Raw genomic sequence first — 18,973 nt, 5'->3', positions numbered from 1 at the left:
ACAATATGAAACAGAAGGAGATGCGTTCCTGAATTGTATCTTAGCCATTGATGAACTTGGGTAAGAGCTTATGAGCGTGAACTGAAGAGACAATTCAATGAATGGCAACATTCAGAATCACCCTGTCGGAAGAAACTTCGTCAGGAATCCAACAAAGTTAAACGCATGCTGATAGTCACAACATTTAAGGTATCATTCTTCATCATGCTGTGTCCTAAGGGCAAACTGTTAATGCACAGTACTCTAGTTTCTGGAGCAACATTCACGTCTGGCTTTAAGAAGAAAGTGACCACAATTTTTCATCTTATTTGTTGCATGACAATGCAACATGTGTCACAATTGGTGATAGAGATGGTGGACAGGTGGCAATCAGAAGTATTGAAACATCCTCTGTATTCACCAGGTATGAGTCCTTGCGACTTTAACTTGTTCCCCAAAATGAAAGAACCTTTCAGAGGTCTGTGGTTTTGTGATGTGCAAGGGGTTCTTCAAGTAGTAGGTTGCTCTATCACTGATATCAATGGGTAACATTCTGTTGATGGTATCCAGTAGCTCCCACAAATTTGGAAACAAGTACAGAACATGGCAGATATTACATTGAAAGTATGTAATTGTATAGACTTGATAAATAAACTATTTTACGTTTTGTGCATATGTTTGCCACTTGTATATAGTCATGTTTCTATTGAGTAAATTTGGCAGATGAACTAGGATGCTCAAATCTCTTTATCATTTTTCACAATAAAAATACTATTATTACGAGGATAAGTTTGACTCTACTGATGGTAGCAGAAATACCTGTTATAGATTTCTAGCCTCTCTTCTCATACCTATCTAGTGCATTATATGCTAGTGCTTGTTATGAAGACAGGTTATTTTACACTGTCAAAACACTAAGTTTACATAAAACGTTCCAGATTTAAGCATTGAATTAATGCATTATCTTTACACTGTATTTCAAGTAGAGTCTTTGAGCATTAAATACTTGACAACCATTTAACATGAATCCTAACCACAGAAGCCTAAAAGTAAACAGTGTGATATGTTAATCTACACATAGATTGAGTAAATTTTTATGCAATTATTTTTATTTTTTATTTATTTTTTTAAGATAATGGACCATGGCCCTCCAGTTACTTGGGATGATATTGCAGGCTTGGAATTTGCCAAAACTACTATTAAAGAAATAGTTGTATGGCCCATGCTTCGGCCGTAAGTGTGTGTGTGTATATATATATATTGTGTTGTTTTTATTTTCATTTTTCTCTCTTTTATTTATCTCTCTTCTCTCTCTCCTTTGTATCATTTTTCTCTCTTTAAATTGAGTGTTTTGCTGCATTCATTATAACAGATTTTTACAACTGTATTTAGTAAAGTAATTAAAAATCAGATTATTGATTTTAAATTTCAACCTTTATATCAAACTCATGATCATTGATATATACACACACACACTCACAGAAAACATGCTAAATCAACATTGCACATTGTAAATTGCAGTAAGCATGGTATAGTATTGTAAAGTGGCAGTAATTAATTCAGTTTTATTGTAATTTACCAGAGTGCAATGTTGAATTAGTTTGTTGTGTTTTCCACACATGCACACACACACACACACGTATAATCTGCAGGATGGTGATGATATAAATACCAAAAATTAGTCACTAATTTAAATGTACTCCAAGTAAATTTAAATGTACTTTTGTACTCCAAATGGTATTGGTGGGAATTCTGTGAAGTATTTAAATCTCTAAGGTCCTAGTTACGATTGTTAGCATGTTTTGCCTGCTTTATGGAATAAAAACTTTTCTGTTGGTTAAAAACATTGTCACCTGCATGTGAGACTGGCAGTAGTGTAGCTGGGGGGGGTCCCCCCACACCTGGGCAGCAAAAGCTCTAGCAATGTCACTGGATACTGGTCAACCTCATATTCAATTTCGAGTCCTTATAAAGTTCATTGTGTCCTAAGTGGGACTCAAACCCCAGGTCATTTTATCCAAAAGGCAAAGATCTTTCTGCTTTCCAGACAGCAGTAGTAATAGTTTTTACACATCTATTATAATAAATTAATCCTTTCTTTTAGGCTTGCACGGTGATCCGAATGCATTTTTGGAAATTATGGAGACAACTACCGTGTTTGAATAAAAACTTTCGTTTACTATTACTAAAATTTTACAATTCGAAGTTTCGACCTTTATGTCAAGGTCATCTTCTGGAGCATACAAATATACACAAGAAACAAGCTATACTACAATCATACTGGTTCGTTAAAGACACTGACTAACCGCTACCACAATTGTTGGCCTGACCTCTGGTGAAAAAAAAAAAAAAAAAAACAATTATACATCAACGCTAGAGTCCTATTATTTGTGTTGTCTATTATATACATATATTAACATCATTCCAGCCAGTTTGAGTGGAATGGTTTCTAATACTAGCGGATTGGCTAAAGTCCTGACTTATGCTGAATCTTTCATATTAGGTTGGCTTAATGTGTGCCATCCAGATCCTTGGAATTTTCATACCATCTTTATTGTTGATATTTGGATGGTTTATCAGGATTTCGCAGGATTCTTTAAATTTTCTTTCGTACCATGTTTTTGTGCGGTGTAAGGAGCAGGTGCTTTTCCAGTTGATTTGGTGTAAGGTGTTAAGTACATGGTCTGAGAGGCCTGCTTCACCATAATGGTTATATTTAATGTGTCTAACGTGTTCTTTCTTGCGTATAGGGATTGTCCATCCTGTTTCACCAATGTACGGTAAGTTACAGGTGCAGCGGATGCAATAGACTCCAGGATGTGTTAATGGGAGGAGAGGATCCTTAGAGGAGCTGAATATGGTTTTAAGTTTAGTGGGTGGTTTAAAGGTGGCATTGAGGTTATAATATTGTAGGATTCTGTTGATTTTTTCTGATAACCCTTTTAATGTATGGGATGGCTATGGTTTTTCTGTAATCTAGATTCGTTTTTGTTGTGGTTTTATAGAGTATTTTATTGACAGTATTTTTGTTATAGCCATTGTTTATGAATGTGTCACTAATGATTTTTAGTTCTTGTTTCAGGGCTTGCTGGTTAGAGCAAATAGTTGTGGCTCTGTTTTTAAGGGTGTTTATGACTCCATATTTTTGTGCTGGGTGGTGGTATGAATTCGCATGTATGTATTGGCTCGTGTGTGTGTCGGTTTTCGGTAGACCGTGAAGGATAGACTGCCTGAAGGAAGACGTGTAACTAGTGTGTCTAGGAACGGGAGCGAATTTTGGTTTTCGATTTCGATGGTAAATTGTATGCGTTTGTGTTGTTTGTTTAGGTGGCCGAGGAATGTGTTTAGCGTTTGTCGCCCGTGCGGCCAGATCGCAAACACGTCATCAACGTATCTGAGCCAGATATTCGGTCGAAGCGTGGCGGAATCAAGAACCCTTTGCTCAAAGGTTTCCATGTAAAAGTTCGCGATTGGGGGGGGGGGGGGGATAATGGTGAGCCCATGGCTGTACCTTCCTTTTGTAGGTAGAATTTGTTTTGCCACACGAAGTAGCCGGACTTTAGTACGTGGGCAAAGAGGGCTGTAATGTCGGGCGGAAATTTGTTCTGTAGTAGGAGAATTGTGTCATTGATAGGGACATTAGTGAAAAGGGCAGAAACGTCAAAACTGACTAATAAGTCGTCTTTGTCGAGTGTTATGTTTTTGATTATGTTTATAAAGTGTTGTGTGTTTTTTATGTAGGAGGGGAATGACCTACCAACTCCTTGAGTGTTGCCGCTAATTTCTTGGCTAGGTGGTAATTGGAACTGTCTATTCCTTCCACTATTGGTCGAAGGGGCACATTTTGTTTGTGTATTTTCGGAACCCCATATATTCTGGGGGGCCCTCTTTGCCCACGTACTAAAGTCCGGCTACTTCGTGTGGCAAAACAAATTCTACCTACAAAAGGAAGGTACAGCCATGGGCTCACCATTATCCCCCCAAATCGCGAACTTCTACGTGGAAACCTTTGAGCAAAGGGCTCTTGATTCCGCCACGCTTCGACCGAAAATCTGGCTCAGATACGTTGACGACGTGTTCGCGATCTGGCCGCACGGGCGACAAATGCTAAACACATTCCTCAGCCACCTAAACAAACAACACGAACGCATACAATTTACCATCGAAATCGAAAACCAAAATTCACTCCCATTCCTAAACACACTAGTTACACATCTTCCTTCAGGCAGTCTATCCTTCACGGTCTACCGAAAACCGACACACACGGGCCAATACATACATGCGAATTCATACCACCACCCAGCACAAAAATATAGAGTCATAAACACCCTTAAAAACAGAGCCACAACTATTTGCTCTAACCAGCAAGCCCTGAAACAAGAACTAAAAATCATTAGTGACACATTCATAAACAATGGCTATAACAAAAATACTGTCAATAAAATACTCTATAAAACCACAACAAAAACGAATCTAGATTACAGAAAAACCATAGCCATCCCATACATTAAAGGGTTATCAGAAAAAATCAACAGAATCCTACAACATTATAACCTCAATGCCACCTTTAAACCACCCACTAAACTTAAAACCATATTCAGCTCCTCTAAGGATCCTCTCCTCCCATTAGCACATCCTGGAGTCTATTGCATCCGCTGCACCTGTAACTTACCGTACATTGGTGAAACAGGACGGACAATCCCTATACGCAAGAAAGAACACATTCTTCTTATTGTGCTATCTTCTATCGAAGGTCAGCGACCATCTTGGCGAACAAACCGCGCTCTTGTGCTAATCTGAGCAGTTGTGCACTGCTCTTTCCTGTCCACGTCTTGATGTTGTCAAACCATGATATTCTTTTTCTTCCTCTAGTTCCTTTGCCATCAATTCTTCCTACCAAAATAGTTTGTAGAAGTTGGTATTTGCTGTTTCTCATGATGTGTCCAAGATATGTTTTTCGTTTCTTGATTATTTGTACAAGATGTTTAGCTTTGCCAATGGATTTTAAGACATCTTCATTGGTAATTTTTTCTGTCCATGATATCTTTAGCATTCTTCTGTATAGCCACATCTCAAAGGCTTAGATTTTCTTGATGGTTGTCGCCTTCAATGTCCATGTTTCAACTCCATAGAGCAGAATAGACCACACGTAGCATTTCAGCATTCGGCATCTGACTTCCATGTTTAGGTCTTTATTGCAGAATAGTGTTCTCATTTTCATGAAGGACTGCCGTGCAACTTCAATCCTTGTCTTTATATCTATTTCTGGATCCCACCGTTCATTAAGCCAGCAACCAAGATATTTATATCTTGACACTTGATCAATATTTTTCCCATTGAGTGTCAGTTTCATTGATGAGGCTGGATGTTTGCTGATGATCATGTATTTTGTCTTGTTGATGTTTATATTTATTCCCATTCATTGGCTTTCTATGTATACTTTGTCAATGAGTTTTTGGAGATCCATAATGTTATCTGCAATTAGCACGGTGTCATCTGCATATCGTAGGTTGTTAACAATCTTTCCATTTATTGTGATTCCCTCTGGACATTCTTCCAATGCTTTTTTAAAGATTACCTCTGCATATATGTTGAACAGGAGTGGTGAGCGCACACATCCTTGTCTCACTCCTCTTTTGATGTTAATATCACTGGTGGTAATGTTGTCTAATTGAACGGTAGCTGACTGATTCCAATACAGATTTGTTATTAGTCTTATGTCTTGTTCGTCTAGCCTTATTTGTTGAAGGATTTCTATTAAGTTGGTGTGTCTGACTTTGTCGAATGATTTTTCAAAATCTATGAAACACATAAAGACAGATTTCTGTTTTTCTATGCATTTTTGTATCAATATTTGGGTACAGAAAAGGGCCTCTCTAGCACCAAAACCATTCCGAAAGCCGAATTGTGTTTCACTTAGAGTTTCTTCACTTTTTCTATAAATGCGATTCTGAATTACTTTCAAAAATATTTTTAATGTTTGGCTCATTAGACTAATAAGTCTGAAGTCACCACAGGAATTCGCTTTGGGTTTCTTTGGGATAGTGATAAATGTAAATTTGAGCCAATCTGATGGAAATTCATCACTTTCATATATTTTATTAAATAGTTTTTCAAGAAGTTTGATGTTATCTGGTTCGATTAATTTTAAAAATTCTGTTTGCACACCATCTGGTCCACTGGCTTTTCCTGTTTTACTTGTTTGTATAGCATTCTCTATTTCGCATTTCATGATTGCTGGTCCTTGAATGTTATCTTTTATATTTATAGGCTTCTGTCTAGTATCATTGAAAAGTTCTGTTACGTATTTTATCCAAATCTGTGCTTTATTCTCTTCTTCTAGAACTATTTTTCCATTTTCGTCTCTTAGAGACACTATTTGCTTTTTCCTCAGTTTTCCGGAAATTTCGTTGATTTTCTTATACAGATTGAAATTATCATGTTGTTTCTGAAGCAGTTCAATTTCAGTACATAAATTTTTCATCCAATTTTCCTTGGCTTCTTTTATTTTTTTCTTGATGATGTTATGTGTTTCTGTATACCTGGCTAGGTCTTTGTTTTTATACATTCTTCTTGTATCAATAAGAGAAAGAATCTCATCTGTCATCCATTCCTGTTGTTTTATATTATTCACATAACCTACTTCTTCAATACTTGTTGTTACGATGGCATTCTTTAAGCTATTCCAAAGAGATTCCACACTTTTATTTTCTTCTATGTTAATCTATTGTAATAGATTAACATAGAAGAAATCGCCTCGGCCACCTAAACAAACAACACAAACGCATACAATTTACCATCGAAATCGAAAACCAAAATTCGCTCCCGTTCCTAGACACACTAGTTACACGTCTTCCTTCAGGCAGTCTATCCTTCACGGTCTACCGAAAACCGACACACACACGAGCCAATACATACATGCGAATTCATACCACCACCCAGCACAAAAATATGGAGTCATAAACACCCTTAAAAACAGAGCCACAACTATTTGCTCTAACCAGCAAGCCCTGAAACAAGAACTAAAAATCATTAGTGACACATTCATAAACAATGGCTATAACAAAAATACTGTCAATAAAATACTCTATAAAACCACAACAAAAACGAATCTAGATTACAGAAAAACCATAGCCATCCCATACATTAAAGGGTTATCAGAAAAAATCAACAGAATCCTACAACATTATAACCTCAATGCCACCTTTAAACCACCCACTAAACTTAAAACCATATTCAGCTCCTCTAAGGATCCTCTCCTCCCATTAGCACATCCTGGAGTCTATTGCATCCGCTGCACCTGTAACTTACCGTACGTTGGTGAAACAGGACGGACAATCCCTATACGCAAGAAAGAACACGTTAGACACATTAAATATAACCATTATGGTGAAGCAGGCCTCTCAGACCATGCACTTAACACCTTGCACCAAATCAACTGGAAAAGCACCTGCTCCTTACACCGCTCAAAAACATGGTACGAAAGAAAATTTAAAGAATCCTGCGAAATCCTGATAAACCACCCAAATATCAACAATAAAGATGGTATGAAAATTCCAAGGATCTGGATGGCACACATTAAGCCAACCTAATATGAAAGATTCAGCATAAGTCAGGACTTTAGCCAATCCGCTAGTATTAGAAACCATTCCACTCAAACTGGCTGGAATTGATGTTAGTATATGTATATAATAGACAACACAAATAATAGGACTCTAGCATTGATGTATAATTTTTTTTTTTTTTTTTTTCACCAGAGGTCAGGCCAACAATTGTGGTAGCGGTTAGTCAGTGTCTCTTTAACGAACAAGTATGATTGTAGTATAGCTTGTTTCTTGTGTATATTTGTATGCTCTAGAAGATGACCTTGACATAAAGGTCGAAACATCGAATTGTAAAATTTTAGTAATAGTAAACTAAAGTTTTTATTCAAACACGGTAGTTGTCTCCATAATTTCCAAAAATGTATAATAAATTAACATTTCCATATAACAGCTGCAAATTGTTCCTGAAAAATATGGGTAGCTGAGAGCTTGTTCCATAGCATATAATAGGAATAAATAAACAACAGGTATAAATAACAGCATGGGGAGCTTGTGGTTAGATCTATAGAAGAGGCATAAAAAGAGAAATAGAGTAATTATGAGTATTTTTTTTTCTGATTGTCTTTTTAAAATAATCAGGGAGAGACTGTTGCAGTCTCAACAGTGCTCTGGTAATATAGTATTTAAATTTCAAATAGTAATCAATCTGTGTAAGTGACATTACATCCTGCTTGTTACCAGAAGCCATACAATATTATAATGTTGTTTTGCATTCATGATTTTACTGTGGCTGGATTTAAATACTATTTTATAATCAGCATGGTTTATATAAAGCTTTATGTATATTTTCAATGCATGAAAATTTTGAAGGTATTAGGCAGTTTATGTGAATTGTGTAATTATTAGGTATATGGGATGTTGTCATTTTAGAAAAATAAATGGATTTCTTAACATTGCAAGGAAGTGAAGTATCTCTCCTAATATTTATTGGTTTAAAGTGGATTTTAGTTATTTGGTGATATTAGATGAGTAATGAAATTATTTTGGTAAGTGGCATGAAAACTGGAGAAAAAGATATCCTTGATATATATGGAATAATTACTTCGAAAAATTGCTAAATGTAATAAGCAATGACAGCACAGTGATTAAAAAAACACTTAACAAGCATGCAATCAGAATATTCAAGTATGAGGTATAAAATATGTCTTGCAGTGGCTGCACTACATAGTTTAGAAGGCCTGGACAGGGGGACAAATTCCAGGTGATTGTAGTAGAGTTCTCATAGTATCATATATAAAAAAGGGAAATGAAACTGAATGTGAAAATTACAGAGATATTTCCCTACTGAGTGTTCCTGGTAAGATTTATGCACGTATACTTGAGAAATGGTTGAGAAGGATTGTGAAAGGGAAGCTTGGTGAAGAACAAGCTGGATTCAGGCCAAATAGAGGCTGTCAGGATCAGATCTTACTTTATGACAAATAGTTGAGAAAGCATGTGAATATAACAGAGATCTGTATTTATGTTTTGTAGATCTGGAAAAAGCATAGACAAGGTGCCAAGAGAGAAGCTATTCCAAATGCTACAGCTTTATGGTGTTAATGGGACATTATGTCAATCTGGTGTGAGACAACAATGTACATTATCCCATCTGTTATTCATTATCTATATGGATCACATTATGAATGAAAATGGTATTAAACCTGATATCAAAATTGGAGGTGGTGTTAATGTCAGCTCTTTGCTTTATGCAGACGATGTTATACTTCTAAATAAATCCACTACAAGTCTGCAAGATTCCCTGACTAAATTGAATAGCTGTTGTGATCGATATGGTATGAAGGTCAGCAATAACAAGACAATGAAAATAGGCACAAGCATTGAAAATATCAACTGCATTGTTGATATTTTGAATGGAAAATCTATACAATAAGTAAAACATTTCAGCTACTGAGGTACGTTTTTAGCAAAGATGGTAAATTAAATATGGAAATAGACAACAGAAATCAATAAGGCTGCTATGGTGGGAAGTCAACTGAATAAATTTATATGGAATAAGAGAGAAATTGGTCAAACACTAAATTAGCTGTATACAAGACAGTGTTCAAACCAATTTTAACTTATGGATCTGAGAGCTGGGTTAGAAATAAAACACTTCACCAAAGACTGGAGACTGCAGATATGAGAGTTCTGAGAAAGATTAGGGCTGTGAAGAGATGGCATCAATGGCAATATCATATTAAAAATGAGGATATTAGGTAAGAACTTTACATTGTTAGCATACTGGAATGTGTTAGCAGAATCTCAGGCAGGGCCGCTGAGAGGGAGTGACATCTGAGACTTTTGTCACTGGCCTGGCACCAACGTGTCACATAACTGTGTTTATAATGCATGGTTTTAATTCTCGTAATAATACAACAATGATAAATAATAATGGCATATCGAGAATGATACTGTGTTTTGTTTTAGACAGACAGCTACACTCTTTAGCTCGTCGTGAGTGTCCGGAAGACACTGATTCTCTCAGCGCGGATCGCTGTAGTGATAGCTGGTGATGACGTCAATAGGCGTTCGTGCAAGGTTGTTTTGCAGTTGGCTGTGCCTAGTAATTGCATTCACAGTAATGTTCCCTGCCGCTTCGTTCTTGTTGTTATTTTGATAGATGAAGGTTTTGTTATTGTTTGTAAAGTGTGCAACTGTATAGTGTAGGCTGTGCACTAAAAAATGAAATTACATATTCTTATTCATTTGATTTTTTAATTATTAAAATTATATTTTTAATAATAAAAATTTGACCAACAGAAATGTATCATCATAAATCTGGAAATCAAAAACGAAAGGAGAAAAGGGATCATGAGAAGGCAAAAGAAGATTTAAAAAACAAGCATTTACTACTGAAATATTTGAAGACGGAAGAATACCAAGATATTGAAATTTCAAGTAAACAATGTGCTAATAGTTTAACTGTTGACAAAAGTAATAAAGAATCTTCTTCACCTGGACCTGCAGCAGTTAACTCTGAAGTGAACACTGAAATAGATGCTAGGGACAATTTAAACCTTCAAGATAAAAAAAAAAAGTAAGTTGCTTGGACCTGGAATTGAAGCAACAATCAGCACTACACCGATGCAGTTGGTAACAATGATTTAATATATGAAGAATTTACTTCAACTGGAGGTGAAGCTGAAGCGACTACCAACTTAGAAGCTACCGAAGTTATAAATTACGAAGATCCAGGTACTTGGATAGATTTTTTAGTGATGTAAATCGGCAATTAATAGTTGTTAAAGGACTAAAATCTGAATCTGAGTTAAATGATATGGTCAAATTAATGCTAAAAGATTGTAAAGGTAGAAAATTTTCTTCATATTTACTTTATTCTCAGTTATCAAATGGCCGTGATCAGTTAGTTCGAGACTGGTTACGCTGGAGTTCAAGCAAACAAGCCTTATATTGTGTTACCTGCCTATTATTTAGCAATGATACAAAAAGTAAACTTGTCAGCGATTTAAGTAAATCAGAAGAGTTTTGTCCTTTAAAACAAAAGTGGCAAATGTTATATACACGTTTGCCTGATCATGAAAAATCGTGATCTCATAAAGAGTGCTACTTATCCTGGAGGCAATTAGAACGATCTCTAACTGGTAACGAAGTAAACAACAAAATGGAAAATTTAGTTATTAACGAAACAAAAAAATTTTATGAATTGCTTAAAAGGTTGCTTCATGTAATTTTATTTTTAGTATCCAGAAATTTATCATTTCGTGGTGCTAATCAACAAATTGGTAATCCACATAATGGGAAACTTTCTGGGGATATTAGAATTAGTTGTGCATTATGATCCCATACTAAAAGAACATTTACAAAAGGTAAAAGAATCTCAAAACACCGGCCAACGACATCAGGCCCATTATTTATCGTGGCAAGCTCAAAATGAATTCATTGACATTTGCAGTAATTTTGTATTAAACAAAATTTTAAGCGAAAGAAAGAAGTCCATTTATTATTCAATAATTTGTGACTCAACTCCAGATTTGTCACATATCGAACAAAATGTTTTAATACTACGATATGTTTTCAGAGATTCTTTAACTCAAAATTGGATAATTCTTGAAAGGTTTATAGAATTTCTTGATTTTTATCATAAAACTGGAGAAGAAATAGCAAAAAAATTATTAGAACGCTTCAATCAACTAGAAATTGACATACAAGACTGCAGAGATCAAGGATATGACAATACTGCAAATACGAGTGGAAAAATAAAAGGTGTTTGGTCTTTTATTGAAAAAGAAAATGAAACTTCTCTTTATTCCTCATGTGCAGCACATTCACTGAATGTAGTGGGCGTAAATGCAGCTAAATGTTGTTCGGAAAGTACAATATATTTTGGAAACTTGGAGCTTTTATTTGCATTTTTTGGTCAAGTCCAATGAGATGGCAAATTTTATTAGAAAAAACTGACTGTTTTCTTCATGGTCTATCTCAAACTCGCTGGAGTTGTAGAATCGATGTGGTTAGACTGGTTGCTCAGAAGCTTCCAAGTGTTTTAAAAGCTTTAGAGGATGTAATTTTGACTGGAAAATTATCAAATGAAGGTCATTCTGAAGCTGGGCGTAAATTTCACCAGTACAGCCGCTCTGGGCTGGCAGACCATGCCTTAGATACCAAACATAAAATTCATTGGAAGAAAACAAAAATAATCCATCGCAGCAAGTTTAAATACGAAAGATTATTCAAAGAATCTTCAGCAGCTCTAAAAAACGTTCCTAACCTCAACAAATTTGGGTGCATGAAACTACCCCAAATTTGGGAGACTTACATTATGAGAACTTCAGCCCAACAGCCAAGACTACCAAATTAGCCCGCAAGAGGGCACCATTAGGACTTTAGGAACAATATTAGTTTCTTGCTTTCTTCCTCATTTGCTTTGTGTTAGTGCCTGCGTGCACATACCATATCTTTATGTTCCTGAAGATGGCAATGTGACGTTGCCGAAATATAGAAGTGATTCATTAAAGTTACCTTTAATTAATATACTTCATTTGCGTTGTTAATTCCGTAAACTAATTACCAGTTATGTCTAACCAACGTATAAGCCTTGCTACTAGAATTCTGAAGCTGTTGCTCTAAAATGATATTTTTCAAGTTTCAAAGCAATACTTTTTTTTTTTTGCAACGATTTGGTTTAAAATTTTAGCTTCCATTGACGAACGAAATAAAATATTGCAATCTAGTACCATATTGATTGATATTGCAACAGCAATTGTTGAGTCTCTTCTGAAAGAACTTGAACATTTTAGAAATAAGTGGCAAGATGTTCTCTCTGAAGCTACACTTGTTGCAATTGAATTGGGTATAACCTCAAATGTTGAAAAACAGTCGAAAGCGAAGAGAATGAAGCTAGCAGATGGGGATGATATACAAGGACATTTTAAAAGAACTGTATATTTTGTTATACTGGATACAATTATTTCCAACTTCACATGCATTTCACATCTTTAAAAAACATTCAGAATTTATTTTCACCAATATTAAATTTTGAAACAATAAATCATCAAGAAATTTCTGACTCGTGCAATAATTTAAATAATAAATATTCGAAAGACTTAACATCATCTCTGAAAGACGAAATCTATCACATAAAAAAGATTTATAATGCCACGTTTAAAGATATTATACCAGGACTAGATTTATTAAATACCATTTATAAATTTCAACTTCACGGTGTTTTTCCTGAAATATGTACTTCAATCAGAATTTTTTGCACAATACCAGTAACAGTTGCCAAAGGTGAATGAGCATTTAGTAAACTTTCAGCAATAAAGAGCTTCTGTAGATCATCAATGCTCCAGGAAAGATTAAACGGCTTAGTTTTGCTATCAATAGAACATGACCTGGCAATGAAAATTGATTATGACGAGATGATTAAAGATTTCGCTAACCATAAAGTGAGGAAGTGGATGAGGCAATAAAAATTAAAAAATTATTTTTATTTAATGTTTGTATTTTGTATGGTATGTCTTCTTCTTCCTAACATGGAATTTAGGCCATGTGGCCTGTTCCGGTCTCATGCCATCTCTTTCTTGGTCTTCCGATTCTTCTTTTTCCACTTATTTTGTATCTGTATAATATTTTTGGTAGTCTGCTGTTGTCCATTCGATTTAAAAGTTCTAGCCATTTTTGTTTATACTGTCTTATGTAGTGATTAATTGGTTTTATTTTCAGGGATTGTAAGATTTCTTCATTTGTTTTGTGGTCCCACTTGGTATATCCAGCTGTTTTTCTGAGGAACTTCATTTCTGCTGTTTGAATTTGTTTTTCATCTTTCCTTTTCATGGTCCATGTTTCGCTTCCGTATAGTAGAGTTGGTTTTGCAAGACATTATATAGTCTGATTCTAGTGTGTTTTTCTACCAGGGATGGCTTAAATATATTATTTATTATGCCATTTACTTTGACAAAGTTTGATATTTTAGTGTCTATGTCTTTTTCTTCTTCGTATGATAGATCACATCCCAAGTATCTGAAAGTGTTTACTGGTTCTAGTATTTTATTATCTATCACTATTTTACTTCTTATTGGGTTTTCTCCTTTGAATGCCATTATTTTTGTTTTTTCTTTGGATATTGTCATATTATATTGCTTTGAGATATCATTTAGTGATTTTAATGATCTTTGTAAGTCATCTTCTGATGTAGCTAATACTATTTGATCATCTGCAAATAGTAGTGTATCTATCTTCATTTGCGGGGTCATTTGTATACCAAATGGGTTATGCTGTTTCCAGATTGTTATTATTTCATTTATATATATATTGAAAAGCAGAGGTGAGAGGGTACATCCTTGTCGTACCCCTCTTGATATATCTTTCCATTCTGAGGTGTGTTCTAATTTAACTGCTATTTTATTTCCTGTATATATTTCTTGAATAGATTGTAAAAGTTGGTTTGGTATGTTTAAATCGGTTAATATTTTAAACAATTTTTGTCTGCTAATTTTGTCAAAGGCTTTTTCATAATCAATAAATGCCACATGTGTTTCTTTTTGAAATTCTCTTCTCTTTTCTATTAATAATTTTAAAGTAAAAATTGGATCTATGCTGGATCGGCCTTTTCGGAAACTGTTTTGTTCTTCTAGTAATTTGTTTTCTACAATGCTGCTTAGTTTCTCTTTTAATATTCCTGCATATATTTTATATCCTGTATTCAGCAGGCTAATTCCCCTATAATTATTGCAATTGTCTTTATTTCCTTTTTTATATATTGGGATAATCAGTGCTTTTTTCCAAGAGTTAGGGGTTTTTCCAGACATCCAAACCATATTAAAAAATTTCAGAAGTCTTTCATTAAATTTTTCACCTGCATTTTTGTATAGTTCTATATTTATATTGTCTTCTCCTGGAGTTTTCCTATTTTTCATCTTCTTTATTATATTTTTCAGTTCTAACATTGTGATATTTTCTATTAGGTCATTCTTTGTCTTATAAAATTTTAATTCATTGTTCTCATCTGTCCAGAGATTTTGGAAATAGGTCACCCATTTTTCTAAATCTATTGTTTGTATTTTTATCTTTTCTTTTATTTCTTTATTCGTGTATTTTATTACTTTATAGGTTTTGGGTTGTGGCTTAAATAAATCCTTTTCTAGTTCTGTTACGAAATTGTTCCATCTTTCTCTATGTTTTTTCCTTACTTCTCGTTTTGCAATTGCACAATTTCTTTTATACTCTATTTCTGCTTCTATTGTTTTGGAATTTAGCCATTTCTGGTAACTGTCCTTTTTGGTTTTTATTATATTTTCTATTTCTTTGTTCCAGTCTCGTAGTCCTCTTTTTATAATCCATTTGTGCTTTATTCCTAAGATTTCTGTTGCTGCTTTTGTGAGAATTTGTTTCAAATTTTCCCATTCATCTTCTATGTCACTTGATTCCTGTGTGGTTTCAGTTTTTAAGTTTGTGCATTTTTGATATTGTAGTCTAACTTGAGGATCCTGTAATGAAGAAATTTTGTAGCTTGGCTGGTAAGAATTTTCAATTCTATGTGTTTTTAGCCACTTTGGTTTAAAACGAATTTTTGCTGATACCATATAATGATCAGAGTTTAATTCAAAGCCTCGATATGCTCTTATGTATGGTATGTAATGTATCAAATTTTGAATTTGTTGTACACTTTTTTAAATAAACGTTTAATGTTTTATATGACTTTTTATTAAACCAAAGTGATGCACTTTTTTAAGTGGGGCCTGGACCACAGACTTGTCATGGGCCCGAAGGTTTCTCTCGGCGGCCCTGATCTCAGGTGGTATGGTCACTTAAACAGAATGGGAGAGGAAAGATTAGCAAAATGATTATTCTTTGCCAGGTGTTGGCAGAAAAAAAACTCAGAGGAAGGCCAAGATATAGGTGGATATTAGATAAAAAGTGCCTTAGAAAATAGAAATACAAGATCTGATAATGTTGGAGTCTTGACAGGTAATAGATTGATTTGGAAGAAAACTATAGATAAGTTAGTAATGATGTAAATTTTCATATTCTGTACACTCCTTGATGGTATATATCAGGAATTTGATGATGGTGATGATGGAACAAGACAAGCATGTCTATGAATCATAGGCAAAAATTGTATAAATAAATCAGTTTTTTAATGTGAATTTTTTTCCCTGTATTATAGTTTATTAGGTCTCCTCCTTTATTTATTTATTTTATAGATTTAAGAGTAAATAAAGAGAAAGATTTAATTTGAATCATCTTGCTGTTGATTTTCTTAAAAAAAATGTGCATATATATGTGTGTGTGTGTTTATTTTTTTAATCATTCGTATATACATGATGATGATACAAAGCCTAAAGCAAATAATACCATGTGTGGGCTAGGGTCAAGAGCAATCTTTATGAAGATGTTCTGTAAGGAATCAACTTTTATGAAGGATTCTTATCTTGTTGCAGTGATCCTCGTGTAGTAGAGATTGCATGCTCAGGAAGTCCTTACTGTTTAGGCTTCATAGAAAAAATTTTAAAACCACTGAACATTTTCGTTCGGTGGTTTTCAAATTTATATTTTTCTATATTTTATATTATATTTTTAAAATTAATATTGTTTTTGAATAGCTGGAGATAGTAGTATTCAGGAAATATTTCATGGAGAAGGATATTCCACAGAGCCAATTCAGCAGTTCATCTGTAAAAGGATTGAGCAAATATTGCTCATGTTATTGTAAATGTAGCTGAAATGGGGGTTGAAGGCATGATAGATGCTTCTGCTGAACAGTAATCTTGGAATATCTGTAGATTTATAGGTACAAGTGTCAGTTTTTGTAATTTATGAACTGCTGTGTGGGCTTGACTGAAGATTGAGTGTTGGTCTTGAGCTATTTGTGCTATGCTTTTTTTTTCCTAGACTGCCTTAGCACATTTGGAAAATAAGAGCTTGGATAGTAGCCTTGGATTTTGGGTAAAAAATGGGATAAAGATCTTAATTCCACTAAGAATTGAATTGTTCAGTCAGGGCAAGTGTTTAGATCAGAAGAGCAGAAACAATAATATTATCAACTAAAGTGAAGGAGCACTAGAAAGCATGAAAGTTATTCTATTTTACACAATTGTAGTGGCATGGATATAAACTTGAGAGTGGCTGGGTGAAGGGTGTTCGGTAAGAAAAGTATATTTTCTCAGTATATTTTGAAGAAGAAATTACTGAGAAAAGGTTGAGGATGTGGAGAAAGTGGAGATGATTGTGGTATTCTGGTGAGTAGATGGACAGTTTATGTATTATCATTGGTAATAGCAGATACCTCAGCATATCTTCTGCTATAATCAGTGGATTTAGTTGCAAAGCCGCCTTTGCAAGTTCTGAATGTTGAAATCCCCAAGAAAGATGGCCTCACTGTTTGAGTATTCAGTTGTAGAAAATCCAGATAAATATAAATAAATATTTAAATATTAGAAGATAAATTAAAGATAAATCATCATCGTCATCAGCCATTGTCGATCCACTGCTGGATGAAGGCCTTTTCTAAGATTACTCAAAAACTCTCTGTTCATGGCTCTCCTTTTCCATGTCACTCCTGCAAATCTGATGATATCATCAATCCACTGTGATTTAGGTCAGTGTCGTGGTCGTTTTTCCTCTCGTGGAATCCAATCCAGTACTACTTTTGTCCATCGCTGATCTTGTCTTCGAGCAATATGCCCAGCCCATTGCCACTTCAGATGTTTCACTCTTCCTATGATGTCACAGACTTTGGTTTGATTTCTTATCTATGTATTCCTTTTGTGATCCAATCTTGTGATACCAAGCATACTTCTTTCCATACAAAATTGTGTTGTTCTTAATTTTTGAATTTCCTTAAAAACTTTTCTCTTCAGGCATAATGGTAGTTGGCTTTTGAATATTGAATGGAATTTTCTAAATGCTTTCCTCCCAAGCATCGTGCGCCTTTTAATTTCATCCATGATATTTTGTTCCACTAATAAATAAATAATAAGATGCAGTGGTGGCTCGTATATAAGCACTACGACACTGCAGCACCCCGAAGGAAAAAATGAAAAAATTAAATTTTGTCAGTGTTTATAAATAATAACAATGCTTACAACATTATATAAATGCAATACAACATGTTAAAGGTTACAGCTTATGTTTTGACATTGATTGAGTGGTTAATAATTGGAATTATTCAATTAACGCTTTAGATTACGAAACAAATGCACTGCGATCTAATGCCGATATTCATTTGCGCTTGTCATTGCATGTTACGTCATTCTGACACTGCCGGTTTGGGCAGTGTATCGTTTGCTTCCGCGCGTTATTTCTGTGAGATATGAAACTTTTATTATTGGTGCCTGTTTGTGGTGAACCATTTTTTGTAAATCTTATTTTATTTTGTTAAAATAACATATAATTATTTATTTATTATAGATACAAGGCTGAATCATAATGAGTGTCACTGTTGAAAATATGAAAATAATTATATTTTTTCAATTATCATTACACGAAACAAATACGCTGCAATCTAACGCCGATATTTGTTTGTGCTTGTCATTGCTATTGATACAAACTTTTATTATTGGCGTTTGTTTGCGGTTAGGATGAAATATTTTTAATAAAGCAATTTTTTAATATGTAAATTTATTTATTAATAAATTCGTTACTGATTAGGAAAAAAAAAGTTTTTTTTTTTTTTTTGTATAATGCAGCACCTCCACGTAAAATTTTCACTGGCCACCACTGATAAGATGTTTAAATCTATTGTTTAGTTCGTGTTGGAATATATCTTTTTTAATGTTGAGTTTGTGTACATCTATGTTTTGCTTTGATCTCCGAAATATTTTTCTTCTTTCTTTTTGGCAGTTTTATTGGATTTTACTGCGTACCATACGATGGTCACTTCCAATGTTGAAGATGTTTATAACAGAGCAGTCTTGAAAGATGTTTTTCTGTTTTTCTTATTGCTGAGG

General features: G+C 34.3%; 1 protein-coding gene across 3 annotated transcripts in view; it reads left to right on the top strand.

Annotated features, from left to right (window-relative positions):
* LOC150092456 (fidgetin-like protein 1) overlaps positions 1 to 18,973 on the top strand; it is a 222,289-nt gene that overhangs the window by 127,810 nt on the left and 75,506 nt on the right. For all 3 annotated transcript variants that reach the window (XM_090415025.1, XM_090415024.1, XM_090415026.1), the window contains one exon: positions 1,112 to 1,212. In XM_090415025.1, coding sequence (XP_090271151.1) covers positions 1,112 to 1,212 — 101 coding nt within the window. The remainder of the gene's footprint in view (positions 1 to 1,111; positions 1,213 to 18,973) is intronic.

This window comes from Typopeltis vanoorti, chromosome 26 (assembly GCF_054136105.1).
Source record: "Typopeltis vanoorti isolate ZY-2024b chromosome 26, IOZ_Tvanoo_1.0, whole genome shotgun sequence".
Classification (NCBI taxonomy): Eukaryota; Metazoa; Arthropoda; class Arachnida; order Uropygi; family Thelyphonidae; genus Typopeltis; species Typopeltis vanoorti.
The sequence above is the reverse complement of the archived record's forward strand: the minus strand, read 5'-3'. Positions and strand labels throughout refer to the sequence as shown.